We start from the raw sequence: 21386 nt of genomic DNA, 5'->3' as shown, positions 1-21386 counted from the left end.
CAGAAAATCAACCAAGAAACAGTGGCCTTACATGACACACTAGACTGGATGGATTTAAGTGATATTTTTAGAGCATTGCACCCCAAAGCGGCAGAACATACATCCTTCTCAAGTGCACATGGACCGTTTTCCTGGATAGACCACACGTTAAGCCACAAAACAAGTCCCAGTAAATGTAAGAAGATTGAAGTCTTATCAAGCGTCTTCTCTGATCACGGCGGTATGAAACTAGAAATCGATTACAGGAAAAAAAAAAAAAAACTGGAAAACACACAAATACATGTAGGCTAAATAACATGCGACTGAACAATGAATGGGTTAACAAGGAGATCAAGGAAGAAATCGAACGATACCTTGAGACAAGTGAAGATGAAAACCCAACGACCCAAAATGTATGGGACACAGTGAAAACCGTCCCGACAGGGAAAGTCATAGCGATACAGACCTACCTCGAGAAACGAGGAAAATTGCAAGTGAACAATCTAACCTGACACGTAAAGGAACTAGGAAAAGTCCAACATAGGGAATATAGTCAAAAGTATCGTAACAACTACGTATAATGCCGGGCGGGTACTGGACTAATCAGGGGGATCGCTTCGTAAATTATGGAAGTCTAGCCACGACGCTACACACCCGAAACTAATATATAATAATAGCAAATGTCAACTCTAACTGAAAAGCAAAAATTCTTTTAAATTCAAAGATAAAGACGGTATTCACACACACACCCCACTGCCCACGAAGGTGCCAGGAAGAGGCTTTTCAGATCTTTGATGTCGATGCGTCTTGAGGGCAACCGGTGCACAAAATAATTAGCCATCCTGCGTCCTGGAGTCGAGAAGCTCCCGGGGGGGGCTCAGGTCTGTGCCTCCTTCCCAGCACTTCCCACGGACTCCGGACTCCGTTCCCACCCACCGCAGTGGCCGGCCTTCCTTTCCCTGGCCCTGGGGCAAAAAAAAAAAAAAAAAAGAGCAAGCCAGAGGATTAATTGATCACAGCCTTTCCCTTGGAGCAGGCACCAGGCTCCAGGCCGGGTGCGGAACCCATAGGCTGCTGGGTAACACTTTCCGATCTGGTGCCTCTTCCCGGCTCCTTTGCCGTTTGGCAGCTCGCAGGCAGCCGTGCGCGACGGCAAGGAGCTTTCTTCTCGTGTGGTGCCAGGGTCGCGGGGCCTGGACCTCGTTTCTGCTCTGCCCCGTTTTCCCATTCCGCCCCCGCCCCCACCCCCTACAAAGTGCTCTGTTTTGCTCACTTCTCCCTCCACTCTCCCTTATCATCTCCGCAACACCTTTCTGTATCTCGCCTTGCCTTTCGAGTCCAGGACTCTCCTGAGGGGCCCCCCACCCAGAGGTCAAAAAGTGAAACTGCCCACTCTGACTGGGGTTTGCAGCCAGGCAGGAGACGTGATTGAATCCTCCCGTCCCGTCCCGATGAGAAGAGGCGGATGGAGAGATTAAATCATCTCCCGCACTGCACGCTCGAGGAAATGTGCCGCTGACCCTCCGCTTCGGGGGTCAGCAAACCCGAGAACCTGGGGCCTTTACAACCGCCCTGGTGGGCGGCCAGTTGCCTGCAGGTAATTGAAAGGGAATTAGGAAACTGGGCCGCTGCCCTGCTGGGACCGGCACCGAGCGGGGCCCTTTCCCTTACCCACCAGGCCTCACGAATCTGGTCCCCACATCTCAGAGGGCCCTTACCTAGGGCAGTCCCCAGGCTTGGGGAAGGGAAGGGTGTCTCTGGACCCTTGATTCTCAGAAAATGTAGCTCTCTGGCTCTCCCAATGCGGACAAGAAACAAAAGATAGAGGTGACTTCTATCTAGCCGGTTCGTGTTTGTGGTTCTCCAGGGGCTTAATAGATCAGAGACTGGTTCTGTCAGGGAACTCTGGGGCCGGGGCCTGGAGGACGGAAGGATCCAGGTCTAGATAGCAGCTGTTTGGTCCTGTGTGAAGAGATCGAGACAGAGGGTCAGGAGGACAGACGTCTTGTCCTGGCATTGAGGCCAGCTACCTGGGACATCTTGAACAAAATGTCTACTGGACCCTTACTGTCTTAGCTTTGGTTCAGAGCCTGAGACCGGGATTCTAGGGCTAGTTGTTTATTTTCAAGCGGACGCAAGGGAGCACCAGTAAGGGAGTGGGTAAGACAGGATAAGAAGACATCCAGGCAAGGTTCACGAGCACACAAGATCCACTCTGCGTACCCGGATCCAGTGTGAAATATACTGCTCATTTCCCGCAAAAGGCAAGGAGCCGAAATATTAATGCACCAATTCTTATCAGCCCTTGGCTCAGAGCCGTCGCCGGGGGCTGTTAACACCCCAGCACATCCGCTCTGCCGCACAGGTGGTGGAGAGGGCTCTGGAGGCCAGGAGAAACCGGAAGTAGAGCCAGCAAGCGCCGACGTGACAAGGAGCCAGAGCGTGGGCCAGGGCACCGGCAAGGCCTACTTTCCCTACGGTGTGCAAAGTATCTCGGGAGCTAAAGAGATAGGCAGGAGGCTGTCCCTGCCCTTGAGAAGCGTCTCTGGGTTTCTATCAGTCAAATGGGAAGACCAGTCTCCGCCCTTCCCATGCAAGGGCTGCGGTAAGATCCGTTGGTTAGACAGGGCCCTGGAGAGTAAATACTAAAAGCTCATTCCCAATGTAAGATATTAATGGTGGGGCAGGCACCCAGCTTCCAGCACTGTGCCCTTTACTTGACCCGAGGCAAGTCGGTCAGAACAAGTCTGATACGGCCGGCTATCTGCATCACCCTAGTCCAAGAATGGAGTGGCTGTGACTGTCGGTCAAACCGCAACCTTTCTTAAGCATCTCACATGCCAGTTCCAAACTAGCTCGACAGGGAAGCAGTAGATTCTGGGGCAGGAGAAAGCCGGAGAGGAAATCTCATGTTCTATAAACCGAGAAATTCTTCCAAAGTGTCCACGGAGTCTACGTTCTCTGCAGTCGTAATAACACGTGCCAACTCCTGTGCCAGACAGTCATGCACATACGCCACATGCGCGTGCACACACATGCACAAACACGCACTGGGGACCAACTTCTAAGGAAAAGGAGAGACTGTCTTTATTGATCCTGGGCGTTTCAGGAGCCCACTGAGCATTTTCCACACCCTCTTCCCCTCCCCTACTAGGAGAGTGATGGGTATCAGGCTCCCCACTTCCAAAGGACGCTGATAAGGAAAAGCACTGCCTTCCCGAAGTCCTCCAGTCCTGGACACACGGAAGGGCCCAGGATGTCCCTCCAAGCCCGAGCGCCTGGGGTGCACCTGTCCTGATAGCCTGAAAAACCCATCCTTGTCTCTTCAGTGTTCTCGGGGGTCAGAAAGCCGACTAATTCGCTAATTCGACACCATTTGTAATTTCTGTGATTATTTCCTTTTTTTAACTTTAGCGTTTAAACAAGCTCATTTGGAAAATGCTGATCTTTTTTAGCTATAGTAAAGGAAAGGAGAATATTTCTGTGCTCCAGGCCCATCTTTAAAAGGAGCAGCACGCGTGGGGCCTCGGGGCAGGGGTCCAGGTGAGACAACAAGGCGTGGGGGCCTCTCAGCAGCCCCTCCCCTCCTGCAGGCTCTCTTTCCAAAGTTTCTCTCTGCTCAGACTTGGTAGGTGGTGTGGAGTCTGTCCCTCAGATGATGCGCTCACCATCTACCACGAGGGCACTTCCCTCAGTCCAGTTTCCCTGGGCATGCTTAGGAGGATAAACGTCCCCCTCTCCCCTCTAGAAACATCCCCGAATCTCATCCGTCCCCAGAGATGCCCAGCTTTCTAAGGTGACCTCGGGTTTATTGTGATACTGCAATCCACGAATGTGCTTTGGGAGAGTTCATATTTTCATAAGGTGGGGTGTGGAGGGGTGACCACTGGGGACCAACCCCGGCATTCTAGGTAATACCTGTGTATTTTAATAATGGTCGTGTTTGTTTGTTTGTTTGTTTGTTTGTTTGTTTAAAGAAAAAAAAAGCTTCTTAGAGGACTGATGAGATTGTCATAATGTCATAGAAAAAGCACAGGACAAGCACTGTGGGTCAAAAGGCATGAGACCCTGAGCTAAAGGGTCTCACAGGTCAAAGGATCTAAGGCCCCTTCCTCCTAGAACATTTGAGGATTTTCCCTCTTGCTCCTGCGGCTCTGGATGAATAGTCTGACCTCTCTGGGAACTCAACTTTCTCACCCTTTGAATTTGATTTCCTAAGTCCCCTCCCAGGTACTGATGCAATGGTAGAAATTTTAGCCTTTAGTCTTTAGTCTTCCCTGCCTCCCCCGACCAGGACAGACCAACGCTCCGCCCAACGAAAGTAAATACCAGCCACAACGACCACATGCTGGCAGGGGGCCCCTCCACCCCCTGGTCCTTCCTCAGTGCCTTTCTTCCCTGCTCTTCCAGCAGTGGCCACCACCTGTCCATATGACAAACTCCAGAGAGACCTGAAAGCCTCCGAAGGCCATCGATGCCCTCTACTCACAGCCCCCCAGCAGCCGCCTTGGCCGAGCTCAGGGGCGGCGAGCCCAAGGAGGGCAGCAGGAAAGGCCGCTGGCTTTACACCACGAGTCCCAGGGTTTGCCTGTGTCTTTACAAAGCTGGGCCCAGCTGATGAGAAAAGACTCTCCCGAGGGAAAGGGAGGGGAGAAGAGCTTTCCCACCCCAATCACGGCTACAGATCAGACTTTCCACACTGCTCAGCGCACACAAACTCCCTGACCTTACGGACTGGCCCCAACCCTCACCCCCTCTGGCACTGCACAGAGGAGAGAGGCCTGTTTATCACTCTGGGTGGGACCCGAGCCTGTGGGGATTCGAAAGCAGCCAGCTTAGGTTGCTATTGTTTTGTCTAAACAAACCGCTGGCTGGGCCGACTTGGAAAGGAATGAGGGGGAGGCTTGGAGCTCAGAGCTGGCTGGGCTGGGCCAGACTTCCACGGGCTCAGCCATCTTGCTGGGGTGGCCAGAGAGCTATTTTGGGAGAGTGGCTGCTAGGCCTCAGGCCCTCCGGCCCTCTCCTTGGACGGGTGTGGTGGAGCCTCCGTTCCCCAGACCCTTCTCCCAATTCCGGTGCCCGAGCATCTCATCTCCTGGCCACACCCTGAGCCTCACGCCAGCCCTGGATAAGACAAGAAACAATACTGCAAGAGTCAAGGAACTGAGCCGAGAGAGGGCCACGGCAGAGCTGCAGTGTGCTGTGCTGTGCTGTGTCTGAGGCACTGAGTTTGAAGGCTGCCTAGATGCCCCTGAGCAGACAGGACTAGGGCAAGGGAGGCCGGAAGGACGTCAAAGGACAGAGAATTCACCTATGTAGGGGGCGAAGAAAGCAAGGTAGGAAGGGGCTCAAGGAGGAGGGGTCCATCCCTCTGTGGTCTCCAGCCCCTTCCCCCAACCACAGCTAACCCAGACCGATGGAGCCCCAAAGGGAAAAATGGTGGGCAAGCTACAGCCTGAAGGGGAGGAGGTGGGGGAAGGGGTTTCTCGAATAGGGGTGTGGGGCTTTAGGTCAATCAAAAGGAAACCAGCCTAGGGGTCGGGTCCCCTGCCTGACCCTGAGATTTCCCTCAGAGAACTGAGATAAAATCTCACGCTCCCCCTCGACACCCCTACCACTCCCCTCCACCCGCCCACCCCCATCCCTGCCACCACCCCAAACACCTCTGCAGGGGGAGGAGCAGGAGCTGCGCCAGGAAGGGCCTGGTGGAAAGGTGGCCAGGGCACAGTTAAGTGTTGGCAGAGTCAATGAAGATCCACGCTAATCACCATCATTAAGGCTATAAAACCCCACACCTAGGGGCCGCAGGGCTTCCTGGCATGGCCCCAGGGCCCCGAGCTGTGGCATGAACCCAGGAACCCAGGGGCCCAGCTCCGGTCCCTTTCATCTGAGCATCTCCCAGTCCTGCGCAAACAGTAATTAGCACCCGCCCCCGGGATCACCTCATTATTGCACAGACACTGAGCAGAGGGGAGAAGGGAGGGGAAGGCAGAGAAGGAGGGAAACTGAGGCTGCCCAGGCAGCTCAAGAATCTTCCTCGGGGGTGTGGGCTGATTTCTGTGGAGGCTAGAGACTGCCTAGGAATCAGGCAGTCCGGCCTCCTCCTCCCCCTTCCTGGCCCTCCGGCTCTTCAGGTGGCCGTTGGCCTGATGTTGCGAAGGCCCCGAAAAGAGCCTGAGAGGACGGGCTGGCCTGGCAAGCCTCTGAGGATTGTCAGTCCCTGCCTCAGGTCTGACCAGACCTCATACGCTGAGAGTCGTGTCCTGTAGCTAGTTGGGGGGCAGCCCGTCTGGAAGTGTCCTCTCAGGCCTCTCCAGAGGTCAGCAGTCCATCCCTCGCTGCCAGGCCATCCTCAGGAATATCCGTGTCTATCCTCTCTCCCTGGGTCCGGAGGGACCGTTCCAAACCCCACACACCGCCGTTCTAGCCACGTGTCCGGGGAGCAGCCATCCCTCTTCCTGCTCCTCCATCCCACTCGCTCAAAGGGAAAAAGAGCTCAGCAGAGGCCACTTGGACCGAAGGGTGACGGCGTGGCCTTCTGCTGCCCCGGGAGTAACCCTCACCCCTGCCCGTCTCTTGTTTCAGGGCACCGACATGAAGAAAGGGAAGATACAGGGCCAGGAGTTATCATGTGAGTAAGACCCTGCAACACTCCTTCCCCCACCCAGGGCAGGGATGGCGACCACCGGAATGATAACAATACGACTTCACGTTGATACGTCCCAGCCCCAGTATGCGGGGCACTGATCCAAGCGTTCACCTGTGTGCTCCGATCTAATCCTCACAGCTGCCTTTTAAGGTCGCTGCCATCAATGTCGCTAGGTTAAAGAGAATGAAACTGAGGCGCGAACCCACCTGCCCTGTGTCACGCAGCTAGTAAGAGAGAGAGCCAGCCTCGACGCCAGACGCCTGCCTCCAGGAGAGCACCCATTCGGCTCTCCCGGCAGAGCCTGGCAGGGCCATTCCCTTCCCTCTCTCTGCCCACCGCTTCCTGTTTCCGGCCCCCAATCCTACGAAGTGGAAGCGTTCGTATGTGGCTACAGAGACCTCTCTCTTCTCTGGTACCCTCCTCTTTCCCACCCCGTCCTCACTTCCCCCTCCCCCTCCCCTTCCTTCTCAGATCCCAGCTACAATAGCCGGCTCTCCACTGGCTTGCAGGGAGTGGCCAGGGGGCAAGTTGGCCTCTATGAAATGGCTGAGCAAAATGACCAGCTGAGCCTCACGGTGTCACAAATCACTGCGGCTCGGGCACCAGAGAGGCTGGATTCAAACCTCACCTCTGCCATGTGCCATTGACCTGACTTAACCCTCTCTGAGCCTCAGTGTCCTCATCTGGAAAGCGGCAGGGACCCTCCTTTACCAAGCTGTGGGGGAAGATTGAGATGTCGCAAGAGGCGCACCCGGCCAGAGCCTGGCCCCGGGAAGTGGCCCAAAGTGTGCGTCCCCTCCCTTGCTCCTCACGCCTCTCAGCTCCGCTTTCGGAGAGAGGATTCTTCAGGAAAGCTCCCTAGCGAAAGGGATTCGGTCTCCGCCTCCCCTAAGGATGTTGTCAGATGCACAGAACCCGTGACTTCCAACTCCAGCCTTCTCCACACAGAATCGTGGTCACCAGTCTCTGGCAGAGTGGGACACACCCGCGCTCAAGCGCACTTAGCCGCCCACGCACCACCAACCTTGCCGAAGCTGGCCCAGCCCCATCTACGCTCTACCCACCATGCACAGGGCGAGACACTGCGGCACCGACCTACGCTCAGAGTCTTTCTCAGCACTGGCCATGTTTGTGAAGAAAACACCGATTTGCCCACATTCACACACACACTGGCAAAGACCCTCCAAAATGGCCTCCGCGCACACGCACACCTGCTCTGCCAACACCTGCCCCTGCCCTAGTGTAGACCCCAAGTCGTATAAACTCACATGGCTCTTGGCACGCCTTATGCTGTCCTCATTCTGAAAACACACACACACACACACACACACACACACACACACACACACACCCTGATACAATCCAAAATCTCAGGGAGAGGCGAATCTTCGGGAATTCCCCTGGCCGCGGGCACAGTGGAGGTCCGCCATGGCCGGAAGTGTGCCGTGAGGAACACTCCGAAGGCTCCAAGCAGCAAGGGGCTCTTGTCTAATGGCCATAAAGTACCAATACTCCCTCCCATCGGCATCCTCATGGCAAACGCTCCATCCCCACCCACTCCCGGGAAGATTCTTAGCTCCTCGGAGAGGCAGATGAAGAGAGCGAGGGAGGGAAGACGTACAGCGGTCTTGGAAGGAAGCCCAGCTGGAGTGGCCCAGTCTGGCCTGCAGAACCCCGGGGCCCTGCACAGACTTGGGGGAAGGATAGAGATGTCCCCATCCCACTTCTTCCCCAGAGAGCAAAAGGGAGGGAGATGGGCCTTCTCCTCCGGAAGAGCCGGAGTTGGCTCCCGTTGCCCCAAGCACCCAGGTTCTACAGCTTCCATGATCAAACCTTTGAACCGAGTCCCACCCACCCCCTTAACCACTTCCAGATCCTCCGGATCCAGCCAAGAAACTGGCTTCTTTGGAGATTGAGTTCATAAGGAAATACTGAACAAATAAATAAAAATCCACTGCCAAACACACTCAGAGGAAGATAGGTTTCTCTTGAGGCAGGAAATCCATCGGGATAGACTAAAGCAGAGAGGATGACACCCTCTGGCCCAGAAAGGCCAGGGTGCCTGCCAGCGCCAAGGCCTTCAGCCAGGCCACATCTCGTCCTCCCCCCGTCACCAACCCCCCAAAGTGTGCTTCTTAGATGAAGTACTGAGGACGAGATCCTGTCAAGGCCTATCCTAATGGTTTACAATGGGTGAGCCCCGATCTGGGACCCCAGGAGGGGTTAGCAGGGGCCATGGAAGGCACGAATGATTCTCTTTTCCTTCCGCCCAGAGGAGCCAGGAGCTCCTGGGTCTTACGGCATGTGGAGCCCACCCTCTCTCCCTTTTCTGCCCATAGCCTACCAGCCTCCCTCCCCGCCGGCGCGAACTGGCTTCCACCGCTACCAGTTCTTCGCCTATCTTCAGGAAAGGAAGAACATCTCTCTCCTTCGCAAAGAAAACATGACTCGAGGTAAGGCCTTCCCATCCTTCAATGCCAAGGTGATTGGTCGGATGCTTCACGCATTAACGGAGAAGTCAGAACCTTGACCCCTACCCGTGAACCTTGAAGACTAAGCTTCAAAGGGTGGTGTTTCTTGGGAGTAAAGCGGAATGAGTGTCCGAAAGGAGATGTTGCCATCAAATATGGTCTCTCTGCAGAAGGTAAGTCCCAGAGACCAAATTAGCAGCGCTAGCTGAGTAGGGAGGTCTACGAGGCAAGGTCCCAAAGGGAGTAACTGGAGCCATGATAAGAAGCATCTCCCCCCGCGGCCTCGAATGGCATGTGCAGGCAGCTACCCCACAGCCATTCTGCGGGTAATTGTACCCTATAATTGAGTCTGATCTGGGCAGGAGGGCCCTGGAATGCCACCCTGCCGGTCTGTCTTCATCGGTCGTTAATTGTTCGGTCTGCCCAGTGCCACTTCAGCGGCAGGGCAAAGACTTCCCCAGCCACGGCCCCTCCACCGGCTTCTCTGAGCAACCCTCCTGGCACTCTGGATGGACCCACCCCGCTGGTAGCTTCCTAACCCAGCCTGCTTGCCCTCGGTTCTCCTCGCCCCAGAGCTGGGGGCCGCGGGCGGGGTGGGGAAGAACCATACACACTTGGCCACTGCAATGCCACGGGTGACTCATCCGACCCCGTATGAGCCACGGCCCCTCTCTGAGCCTTAGATCTCCCCCTCTGGAAAATGGGAAACCAGATAAGTCCCCCCTTTCAGAGAAAGGAAAATAATGTGGGAACTTGAGCGTACAAAGAGTCCCCTCCCCGGGCTGCAGGAGGGCGAATGGGTGGCTGGTTGTCCTTAGCCATTTCCTCTCACCCAGTGACCCCGACCAACTTCCACCCACTGACAAGCCAGAGAGGGCTTTGTCACACGTCTGCCGCCTGCCCCAGAGGAGAGGAGCTCAGAGCCCAGAAATGCTCTGGCTGAGGGAGCGAGCCCTTCAGGCGTGCTGAGCAGAGGCCGCCAATCGCAGAAGGCTCCGGCCGCCCTGGAAACGGAGTCGGTGCAACCTTTCCCCTGGGGAACCCTCTCCAGGTGCCCCCGGCAACTCGCCAAGTCTGTACATCGGCTTCGAGGTCTTTGCCAAAGACATACTTTCAAGTTTGGATACAAAGAAAGGCGGGAAAGAAGCATGCTTCTTGCCCAGGCCAAGATCGGTTTCTTCAGGTCCCTGGATCCCCATCTCACCCCAAGCGTCCCGAAGCCACCTTCTGCCGGCTCAGGCACTGCGATTTCTAGGGCTGGGAACGAGCACCCACCCGAGCCCACTCTGCTCCCCCCACCCCCCCCCCCCGCCCCAGGCGTGGGAGTCTCAGGAGGTAAAGCAGGACCTCTGAGGGCCACGTTAGACATCAGGGTCCCAGTGTCATGCCCTGGGCGAGGTAAGACTCGCTTCTGGTGCATCGAGAGCTTTCTGAGGGCAGGCCGGAGGGGGAAGGAGCGAGCATTAGGTGCCGCCAAGAGGAACGGTGAAGAAGGCAAAGGAAGGAAGGGGTAGGCACATGTGCCAAAGACCTTCCCGCCCCTGCCGTCCCTGGGTCCTGAAGTTCGATCCCAGCCCACCCTCCAGAACACAGAGTGGCCCGTGTGTCCTTCCTGTGATACTGGCAAGCAAGCAGGAAAGAGAAACTCCTGTTGGGCCTGAAACCCATGAATAGTCCCTTTGGATTTTTGCCGAAGCCAAGACTTCTTATGCACACCCCCCACCGCCACTCACCTTTCATCCAGGTGAACACTCAGGGACTGGACCTGCCTCTGGGAAGAGTCCCTTTGGCTCCCGTGCTGTTTTAATTGCCTACAGAAATGGAGGCAGGAAAATTGTCCTCCCAAACGAAGCTCCCCCCAGGGTACCGGTCCCACTATGCGATGCCTTCCGCCAGCCCGGCACTGTACTCGGGGCTTTGTAGAGGACAGAGATGGCACCGGGAATGTTCTCTGCCCTCAAGGGGCTTACAGTCTCCTTCGGAAACACTCAAATAACAGTGCAGAGCAGGTTCTAATTAAGCGCTGAAGCGTGTGTTTCTGGCTGTAAGGACCGCTGGAGAGCACGTGGACCTAGGGCAGTCCCGTCCCTGCCTGGACTCCTCTTCCCACCAAGACACAGGCCCTCCTCAGCCAGGAAGGGTGTAAAGGCATCTTACCGCAGGATGAGGAAACCTGGATTCCAGTCTCTAGCTAGCAATTTGCCCTTTGGGCAAATCAACTAACTTCCTGAGCCTGTTTCCTCATCTAGAAAATAAAGGGTTGGACCTAGACCATGTACACATCTGTATATGTGGCCCTGAGGCTACGGAGAGCAGGTGGGAGATGGGCATGGGCCCTGGAGGAGGAGCTGTGAATCCCTGAATGAAGGAGAGAGGGAGCTCTGGGCTGGGCAATGGCAGATGCAGACTTACAAAGAAATAAAAAGTGAGAAGGAGCCCCGCTTGCCAGAGGTCAGGGATGGCGGTGAAACGAGAAAGGGGAGGCAGGCTGCGGAGGTTCCGGAAACCCGGAAACCCGAGCAGAGCCGCGAGCTGGCTGGCGGGTCCCACGGACAGCTGCTAGATGTCGCCCATGGGAGACGCAACACGAAAAAACCGTCGTCCTCAGAGCTAACCGGAGGGAGAGGACGGGAGATACCAGATAAAGCCCGGGGGGCGGCCGCACAGGGAGAGCAGCCCTCGCTCCTCAGGAGGGCGCTCTCTGCAGCACCTGCGCAAGGCTTGGGGGACTCGGGGAGCCCCGGGCTGAGTCACGCCTCCGGAGGCCAGAGCACGATGCCCTGACGAGGAGCTCAGGCACTGCGGCTGGCCCGAGTCTCGTTTTCTTTCCCTGGGAAGGTTATCTGTGGAGGGAGTGGGGTGCGCTGGGGTACGACCAGTGTAACCGGCCACTCACCATGTCCCCCGTATGAGCAGACAGGAACGGCTTCTAGAGAGTGGAGGGGAACGGTCAGAATGCAGGAGTCGAGTGGAAGGCCGTCATGGAGGATGGCCGACTTGACCCGGTCCCGTTGGGTCTCTTCCCTTCCCGGGACTTAGGTGTGAATGATGAGTTTAGGAGGAGAAGGGAACAGGAGAGTATTCTAGTTGAATTTATATGACCGGGAGGGGGCGTGGCTCAGACCCGGGGGGGCTACGATTCTCTCTAGGATCCCTCTCTGTTCCGTGACACCCGGACAACATACATGGGGTCAGCGAATGGGAGGTGTTGACATCCGTACTCTCATGTGACCTCAGACAAGCCACCTCACGTCCCTGAGCCTCGGTTTCTACATCATCGAGACAAAGGGCTGGGCTAATCGGTCAACACGCGGTGGCCCTGAGCAGATTTGTTCCCAGCTTACCGAGCTCTCCCCGTGTCCGCGCTGTGCCAGACAGATGCAGGGAGCAGGTGATCGGGCTTGACTCAGCCAGCCGCCCCCACGCACTGCTGGGCGGAGGCCTTCGGCCGGCCACTGGGCTGCTAGGACCACGGCGAGGGCCCCGGGAGGGAATCCGGAGTGACCTCGCCTCCGGTTTGTAACGCCTCCTGTTCGCAGCTCTCCCCGTCCACACCATATTCCCCACCACCCTTGGCATGAACGGCCCCCCAGTTCGCTGCAGCAAAGCCGGGAGCCGTGTGTGCGAGGCAACATTATAGGAGCCGCGGGCACGGCCGTGCGCCACGGGGGCCGAGTCCCTGGCCCGTGGTTGTACGTGTCGCCCGGGAAAGCTCACAGAGAGAGAGAGAGGAGGGGGGTGTGCACATAGCTCGAGCACGGCCACGTCCCAGAACGCCGCAGCTCCCGGAGCCTGACCCGGGGCGCTCTGACAAGCGCTACCCCAGTTTCAGAGACGTTTGCCCCAAAGGCCACCGTTCGCCTTCCCCGATTTGGAGCTGGCGTTACCTGGGGCCTGTAACACACTGGACTTGCCTCCTCTGCTTCTGAGTTAACGCCCCTCCCCGAGCCCTCCCCCCCACCCCCCACCCCCACCCCCACCCCCACCCTCCCGGCCCAAAGGAGAATCCGGCCTGCCTCCGGGCTCCTCCGCGAGTCGCGTGAGTCTGGCGTCTGGATCTCCAGATTCTAGGGGAACCGACGCGGACAGGGACATGTCCGCAGGGGGCCCGCGCACGCCGCGCGCCCTCCCGTACCCCACACTCCCAGGACGCCCGCTCACTCCCGCTCTTGGGTTCCCTGCAACCTGCCCACCGTTCTCACCCAACTTCCGCTCGCCACTCCGGGCTTGCCGTTGCTCTCCTTCCCCAAACCCGGAGCAGCCTGGCCACCCTCAGATCATCGGTCCTGCCGACAGCCTCCATGAGGCGCCTCAGGGTTACCCTGCCAGGCCGTCTGCCCGCGGCCGACCCCGCCTGCCCGCTCCTGCTCCTCTCGGGCGCCCACATGACATTGTGCTGTGCTTCCTCAGTCGCCTGCGTTTAGCTCCTTTGTATCAATCGTTCTTCACTTCCATCCTGAGACTATAAATCCCTCGAGGGAAGAGATCACCTCTGTCTCATTTTTCCTTTTACCACCTTGCCCTCCGCTCAGCCCGCTGCGGACTCGCGGTCAATGAGTATGTTTGTGTAAGGGAGACACCCACATGTGCCCGTACACGAGGCCCCACGCACTGCCCATTCCCACACCCCCACGGTCACAAACATGCCTCACCGTCGACTCCGGTAACGCCTGGAAAGACAGTCACCTCTGTGAGCGCCGTGCCCACGAAGGACGGTCTCGGCGCCCGCATGCTCCCTGTCTCAATGCCTTGCTGACAGGGGCACTTACACACTCATCCTCCCTCCCGGGACTTCCTCTCGAACAACATGAACCCTGTGGGGTGGGCAGGACAGCAGACCTCATCCCCCAGACCAGTGAGGAAACTGGAGCCCAGAACAGTGAGCGAGCAGCTTGGTTGATCAAGGGTCCTCGGTTCATTTTCTACTGCCTTCTGGGGCAAGGCTCTTTGTACCTGTCACCAACTCACCCACATTTCTTCCATCCCCACCCAGACCACCAGGTTTCTGGGCCCTGGTGTGGAGACAGAGAGGAAGCAAGGCCATCCTGCTGTCCTGGGCACCCTCGGCCAGCAGCGGCAACCCCCCAAGGTGCTGCACCCACATGCCCCGTCCCTGTGGCCGAGTGCTGTGTGGAGCTATGGTTTGCGCTATGCCTCACCTCAACCACCTCGCCCAGAGGTGTCACGAGCCGGCCTCACGCTATTCTGGCGAGTGAGCCGGGGAAATCCCCTCTCTGCCCAGAGAGATGACGTGCCACAGCTTGTTCCAGAAGCCTCTCCAAGGCTATGAGCCCAGGACGGTGACGCCAAGCCAAAAGACTTAACGGGTCATGGCAGGCTCCAGTCATGGGGGCAGCAGCCTCAGTCGACCGCAGAGAGACTGCTCCTTGCAAAATGGGACGGGAGGGGCAGAGAAGGGTCCTGGGGTTCTGGACTAGGCAGCCATAATCTGCTCCCCAGCACCACAGGAAACTGAGTTGGTCAGCTCTTGGGGAGCCACCCACCCGCAGGGAGCAGAGAGGAGGGATGTGCAGAGACTTGCCTCCCTGCGGGCTTTAGGTCTTGCTTTTGGCATCTAAAGGCCTGCAGGGCACCGTGGGTGATTGAGACAAGGGGTGCTGCGTGAAAGCGTTTGAAAGCACAGGCCCAGGGCACGAAGGCAGCACAGTTCCGAGCACCGTCAACAGCAGGCGGCCTTGGTGTGGAGGGACCGAGACCGGGGCGGGGGAGAGAATCCGCCGGGCCGGGCGGGGGCAGCGAGGGAGAAGCAAGCAGCGTAGGTGAGGGTGTAGGGAAGCGGGCCCTGACTGGAGACCAGCCCCAAACACACGCACAGACAGACACAAACACACACACGGCCCACTGCAAAACAGCCCCCGCTCCCCGCCGTGACCTCCCATGGTGGTTCACCTGGCCAGGCCCCAGAACCCCCCCAGGGACCAGCCCCTGAGTCACTGTGTGGGCTTGTGTCAGGCAGCCCACTTCTGCCTCCGAAGGGCCCCACCCACCTGGCAGAGCGGGTAGGACTGGGGGCCTGGCAGCGGCCCAGACAGGGCCATCCTGGGCGACTCTCAGGCAGGCACCGTGGCTGGGAGCTGCCTGCACACTCCACGGGCCCCTGGGAGCCCTTTTCAGGACCCGGGCCGCAGTCAAGCCAAACGTCAGCCAGCCAAAGCGACATCGGACACATCATCAGGAAACCACAGCTCATTCCCGAATCTCGCCCCAAACCTCCAGCCAGCCGACACCACCACCCAATATTGGAACTGATAACCGGGGAGCTAACTCGACAGCCTTGAGTTCCCCTCCCTTTCGCTCTCTTCCCCATCCCTACCCCAGCCACAGGACTGAGGAAGGAGGGTGATCCACCCACTGGCTCACGTGGAACTGTACTTCCACTCTCCGGTTTCCCGGGGTCTCCTCTCCAGAGCACACAGGGTAACCCCTCCCCACCTCGGAACTCCCCTAGGATCCTCAACCCCTCGCTTCCCCCCAAAATCAAAGTGGTCCCCTCGGCCCCCAGCCTCTCAAGCCCGCACGATCAGCCACTCAGCAAATATTCTCCAGGAGTAATTGGGTGCAAAGGCTTTTCGGCTCCTGAGTGGAAGTCTCTGGATGCCATTTAATGGCACAAAACAATAAAAGGCTTCGGCCTCCCGCCCACCGCGGCCAGGACATCATTAATCTCAGCAGAAAAGCATCCGTGTTCCTATTACTGCAGCCTGCTGAGGAGAGCCAGACAAATTACAGACCCGAGCCCGGCGCTCGGGGGGGCGGTTATGAGGCTGGCGTGCGTTCGACTTCTGTTTTTTCTTCAGGGCCACCGTCCCCCGACAAGAAGCGATGGTGCCCCTGCCTAGCGGGGGAGTAGGGGCAGGCCAGGGTAGAGGGTGGCTACCTTGGTGAGACACAGCTCACCTGCGGGGTGCGGGGTGGGGGGTGGGGGGTGACAAGGTAGCTCGGAGCCAGGCACCCCGGGTCCCAGCAGAGGCTCAAGAAGCACCTCATACAGTGGCTCGGAGGAGGTGGCCCCAAGGCTCGGAACCCCACCCCCTGTTCTCCAGCGCACCTGAATGGGGCCTGCCCCCCAGTGGAGGCTTCCGACCCCTACTTCCTGGGCTGACAGGGGAACACTTCGGGGCCTACCAAGGACCAAATGACAGGTCAGATGGGGAACGTCCGTCCGTTGGCTAGAACAAAGACGCAGGAAACACTCTCCTGCGCTGTTGGGAAGTCTTAAGAGTGGGCCTGCTATGAGGACTCCGGGGGTGCTGCTAGGGGCAGGACCCCGTCTGCAGGGTAGGGAGGCACATTGTGCTGCTGGCCAAGGCCACCCCGCAAAGGCCTAGCTTCTTACTAGTCCAATATTAATTGTTTTATATACTCATCAAGGTCTGGAGTGGAGCCGGACAAAGTAACTGCCCCCTCCACACCTGGCAGCCCCAGGAGGCAGCCGTCAGTACCGGAGGGCCTGGTCCCCAGGGTCTGAGATTCCCCCCTGCTCAGAGCTTCCGCATGCTGGCAGAGAAGCTGCCTGCCCCATTCTCCCGCGTCCTGCGAGGGAGGGGGCTGCTAGCCTAGCCGTAGCATCACTTTCGCCATCTCTCGGGTACCTCTGTGACCCTCACGGGCCCAAAGCGGCTGTCCGCCCGCCCGTGCGCTCGCTCCCGAACGGCGGAAGCTGGGGGTGGAGAGAGTGACGTCAAAATCTGTCCCAGAGCCATCCCCAAACAGTGCAGTCTCTGGAACTCAGTGAGTCTCTCTGAAAGCCTGGGGCTCCTCTCCCAGTTCTTGAAGACGGGGGTCGTTCACCTCTCCAAGCCTCTGAGATCGTAGAGATCAGGCACACAGCTGAGGCTCGGAAGCCCCCCCGACGGATTTAGATAAGGTTCCCTAACTCTCCCCTCGGCCCAATTCAGAAACGTCTCTGACGACTGACATCTCTCACTGCTAACATCGTCCTCATCAGCGCTGACCCGTAGGTGAGAGGATTGCCTCTAGGGAGGCCTGAGTCTGGCTGTGCAGGATGCGAACCGTGTTTCTGGGGTGGTGTAGGGACGGGCCGTCGTCCGCAGCAGCCCCATCCCGAGGAGCCCAGACCGCTGTGTTCCGGTCACTGGGTGACTCAAGAGACAAGCAGCAGACACCGTTCCCCTCTCTCCCTCCAGATGGAGGCCTTTGAGGCGCACTCGGCACTCCTGCCCTGTCCCAGGAAGAGCCCGTCCTGGGTGGGCCCACGGTACAAGGGGAGTGGCTGGAGCCCAGGCAGCAGTGCCGCCCTCTTCCTGTATGGCAGCGGCCTCCTTGCAGCTCGTGGGACCAGCGGTGCCGTACAGGATGGGGCTTTCCTCCACGCAGTGACCACGGAAGCCACAGCCTCCAAGCTCCCCATCTCTCTCCACACACGCCTAAGGGCCTGAGTCACCCCCCTTCCTTCTACAACTTGCAAAGGGTCAGTTCCTCTTGCCCTTTGTGGCAGGAAACGGGGGTGTAAGGAGTCACGGCCAAGCCAGGGGAGGAGGCAGCGGGAGGCTAGGGGCTGGCAGCTCTGTCCCTGCTCTCCTGAGGGACACAGAGGCTTGTCTGAGGAGCTGCCCAAGAAGCCCGAGAACCAAGGGGTTGTCAGAAATGGGGCCAGGAAGGAGCTGTGAGGCCCCCAAGGCCTTTCAAGCTCCAAGAAGAGAAGTCATCTGAGCTAGGGGCGGGCACACTGCCGGAGAGAGGAGCGAGGTCTCCCTCAGGGCGCAGGGGATTTCTTTCCGCCACTCGCCCAGATCTCGTGATGAGTTTCAATTCCCTCCTTGCCACCGGGTTCCTTCCTGTCCCACTCGGTGGGGAAGGCCCCCTTGGCCCCCTTGGCCCCATGCCTGCCACACACCAGTTCACCCAGAGCCCTTCCTCTGGCATGCACACACGTGCACATGCACGCACACACATGCACACACACACATGCACGCATGCATGCATGCACACACACAAGCACCTACACATTCACACACCTATGCATGCACATGCACACACTTTTGCAGGGTCGGGGCACCACAGCTCCTTTCCAGCCAGCCAGGCTCCGTGCAGAGGCCATAGCCAGGCCGCCTAAGAGAGGACCCCGCCCAGGGTGTCTGTCACACCCTCTCAGCCCAGCAACCGGCCTATCTGGCCTATCGGAGAGGACAATCTCTCAGGGCCAGGCCACCCTTCCTCCAAGAGAACTCCTGAAAGCCCTGTTCTCCAGCCCAATCTGAGCGTGCAGTCACCGAGCCAGACAGGATTTGAGGGAACCTGCAGGGGCCCATTTCCCCACCGCTCCCCTAAAAAGCAACCTTGCCAGAACCCCATCCGTGCACTGAGGATAAAGGTAGTCTCACCTTATGAGGATTAACTGAATGAATATGCGTGGAGTTCCCTAACTGAGCCCAGCATATAGGAAGCACTATGTCAATGTGTTAACTTTTTTTTTTTTTTTTTGCGTTAGCGTTATTATTTTGTTTCTTTGGATTAAAAATTGTCCTCCCCTTGAAAACACCTTCGAAATGCAAACCGCCTCTTGAGGGGGGGATAGTAAGTGGAGTACGGGATACTCAAAGGACCTGCCTTCTTCGTGGTGGTGGGTGCAGACAGAGGACCACAGGCACGGAAACGGGCAGCTCTGATGAGACTCCCAGGCTGCCAGCCCTCCATCGGTCCAGGCTGTGCCCGCCGCTGCCCAGCTCTGCTCTGCTCCAGGCAAGGTCTTCGCCGTGCACTCCCTCGACCCAGAGAGGGTAGCTAGATTTAAGCAAAGAAGATAAAAAAAAAAAAAAAATGACAAAAAAAAAAAAAAACAGGATGCCCAGTTATATTTGAATTTCAGATAAACAAGGAATAATTTAACGTACGTATGTTCCATGCAATATGTGGAACACACTTACACTACCAAATTGTTTGTTGTTTATCTGAAATTCCAGTTGAACCGAGTGTCCGTATTTTGTCTGGCAATCATCCACCGAGGGTGCCCGAAGCCCAGGGTTTGGGAAACAAGAGCGTGGGAATGTGCCTCTGACCACTTCCCTCGGCCTCTCGCCAGTGCCCCGGGCTGTGCCCTCCTTACCCTGCTACTAGGCCTGTTCACACTTGCCCCAGAAGATGCACCTTCCCCGCCGCCCCTGGGTTTTCTCTCCCTGAGGAGGCCCCTCTGACCTGGGCACCGACTGGGTTTCTCCAGGCCCCAGCCTGGGGACGTTGTGCCCACACTCGACTCCCCTCCAGGATCCAGGTGCTCAAGGGCAAAGGGGCAGGGGCCCCGGCCAAATGCCCTGCCCCTCGACTTCTGCCACAGCCAGGGAAGGAATCCTATTGCAAGGGGTCTCCAGGACGATGGTTGGGGTTCTAGGGAGGAGGTTGAATGAATGACAGACACTTCTGCCGATCCCCGCCCCAGATGAAGCACCGAGGCCTCATCTCTGGGGTCGGAAGAGGGTGGAGGGAGCGGGCAGACCACCAGACTGGGCGTGTGAAATAAAGGCAGAGTCACGCTAAACAAAGGGCAGTGGGGGGAGGGACCAAAAACCAGTCTTGACTCAGGTCAGACTTTTAGTCCCCATTGTCTTCCGGGGAGCAGCCCCTTCCCAGCTGCTCTGCTAATATCCAGGGGTGTCCCTGCAGCCAAGAGACACAGGCGCCCCCAGGTACTCTGTCCCCCTCAGCCCAGCGGCCAAATTCTTCCCCTGCTACCCCCGCCCCTCCAGAGCTGGCCTCTCGCTCCACCCCGCCAGCTCTCCATCTCCAGTCCACGGTTCTCTCTCACCGCCTCCCCGTGGTCTGTTTGTCCCCCCCAGCCTCTTGGAAAATGGACGGATTTCTGAACCGCTTCCACCTGAGGGAGCCTGAAGCAAGCACCCAGTTCATGACTCAAAATTACCAGGACTCGCCAGATGTCCAGGATCGTGGAAGAGAAAGCAGTAGTCCCAAGAACAGACTCAAGCAGCGGTGACGGCCTGCCAGGACTCAGGCCTCACCTTGCGGGCGTGTGTCCACGTTGCCCACCGCCAACGGTCTGGGTACGGAAACCCGTCTAGGTATGAAACCCCTTCTCTTCCAAATTAAAAAAAATAATAATAATCCAGGGCTCACTGGTTGGATGTTTTGCTTCCTAGCCTGTCCTCCTTCGGACACCACAGAGAGGAAGTCACTCGATATTCGGCCCTGGGGCCCGTAAATGCAAACTTGGGGGACATGGGGTGGGATAGATGGACAAGCAAGAGATGGCAATCCCAGCCCCAAACTGTCACCCAAGGTGCTGGGTGAGCTTGAGCAAATCACTCAACCTCTCTGAAGCTCCGCTTCCTCGGTCGTGAACTTGAGGGAGGAAGAAGAGGTAGGGGCGGCTGGCTTATACCACGGGCCTTTCCAGCTCCGACGTTCATTCAGCCAGTGTCGGCAAGTGCTGTGCGCCTGACCTGCTGCTGGGTGCCGGTGACCCACGCGTGAACAGGACGGATGAAACAGGAGGCTTGCTTTGCGGAGCTTATTACGGCCCGTGAGGGAGGGGAAGATTAAGAGATAACCACGAGAAAATTACAGCAGGTGTGACGAGGGCTCTGGACGTGCAAAGGAGACCTACCTGCTTCGTGATAGAGCTGGGGTGCAGGCAAGGCCTCTCTGAGGAAGTGGTGCTTAACTTCGGGGCTGAAAAGTGGAGTAGAGGTTAATCGTGAGTGGGTCCAGGGATGGAGAGCAGGCCAAAGAGCGTGAACACCACCAAGCTCCTGTGGCTAGCAGGGGCTTGCACGGCCTCTTCCAGGAAATGAAAGGCCAGTAGTGTAACCACCTGGACAGACAGATGGGCAAAGACTAGGACATGTTAGGCCTTGAGACCATGCTGAAGGTTTGGATTGTACCCTAGAGGCAATGGGAAATCATGGAATGATAAGCAGATTAAATGGAGGGAGAGAGGGGACATAATCTGACCGATGTTTTTAGAAAGCTATGAAGAAACTCCTTGGTGTCTGCAAGGAAAGCATTTTCAACATCTACCTCCCTCGGATGTCCTCTGCATATCTCTCGGCTTTCCCGCCAAGGACCCCCTTGGAGGCACCTCTTTGTTAAGGTCTCGTTCACGGCCTAAACCCTGTTTCCTCAACTCCCCCATCCCCAGCTCCACCCCTCCCAGCATGCCATCTTCCGTTTAGTGTCCCTCCAAGAGTGAGGACCCCCACCCCGGCTAGCATACAGCAATGCTGGTGACTCATGTGTGCAAAGTGCCTTGAGATCCCCAGATGAAAGGGGGCGGGCGGGCCGCAGATGATCAC

General features: G+C 57.6%; 1 protein-coding gene across 6 annotated transcripts in view; it reads left to right on the top strand.

Moving 5' to 3' along the window:
• PEBP4 (phosphatidylethanolamine binding protein 4) overlaps positions 1–20195 on the top strand; it is a 226089-nt gene extending 205894 nt beyond the window's left edge. For all 6 annotated transcript variants that reach the window (XM_016141547.2, XM_016141546.2, XM_016141551.2 and 3 more), the window contains 3 exons: positions 6565–6610; positions 8968–9081; positions 19914–20195. In XM_016141547.2, the coding sequence (XP_015997033.2) occupies positions 6565–6610; positions 8968–9081; positions 19914–20068 (315 nt within the window). In that variant the 3' untranslated portion in view covers positions 20069–20195. The remainder of the gene's footprint in view (positions 1–6564; positions 6611–8967; positions 9082–19913) is intronic.
• Positions 20196–21386: the final 1191 nt, after the last annotated feature.

This window comes from Rousettus aegyptiacus, unplaced genomic scaffold, assembly GCF_014176215.1.
Source record: "Rousettus aegyptiacus isolate mRouAeg1 unplaced genomic scaffold, mRouAeg1.p scaffold_m13_p_16, whole genome shotgun sequence".
In the NCBI taxonomy this organism is placed as follows: Eukaryota; Metazoa; Chordata; class Mammalia; order Chiroptera; family Pteropodidae; genus Rousettus; species Rousettus aegyptiacus.
This window is presented reverse-complemented; position numbering and strand designations above follow the sequence as displayed.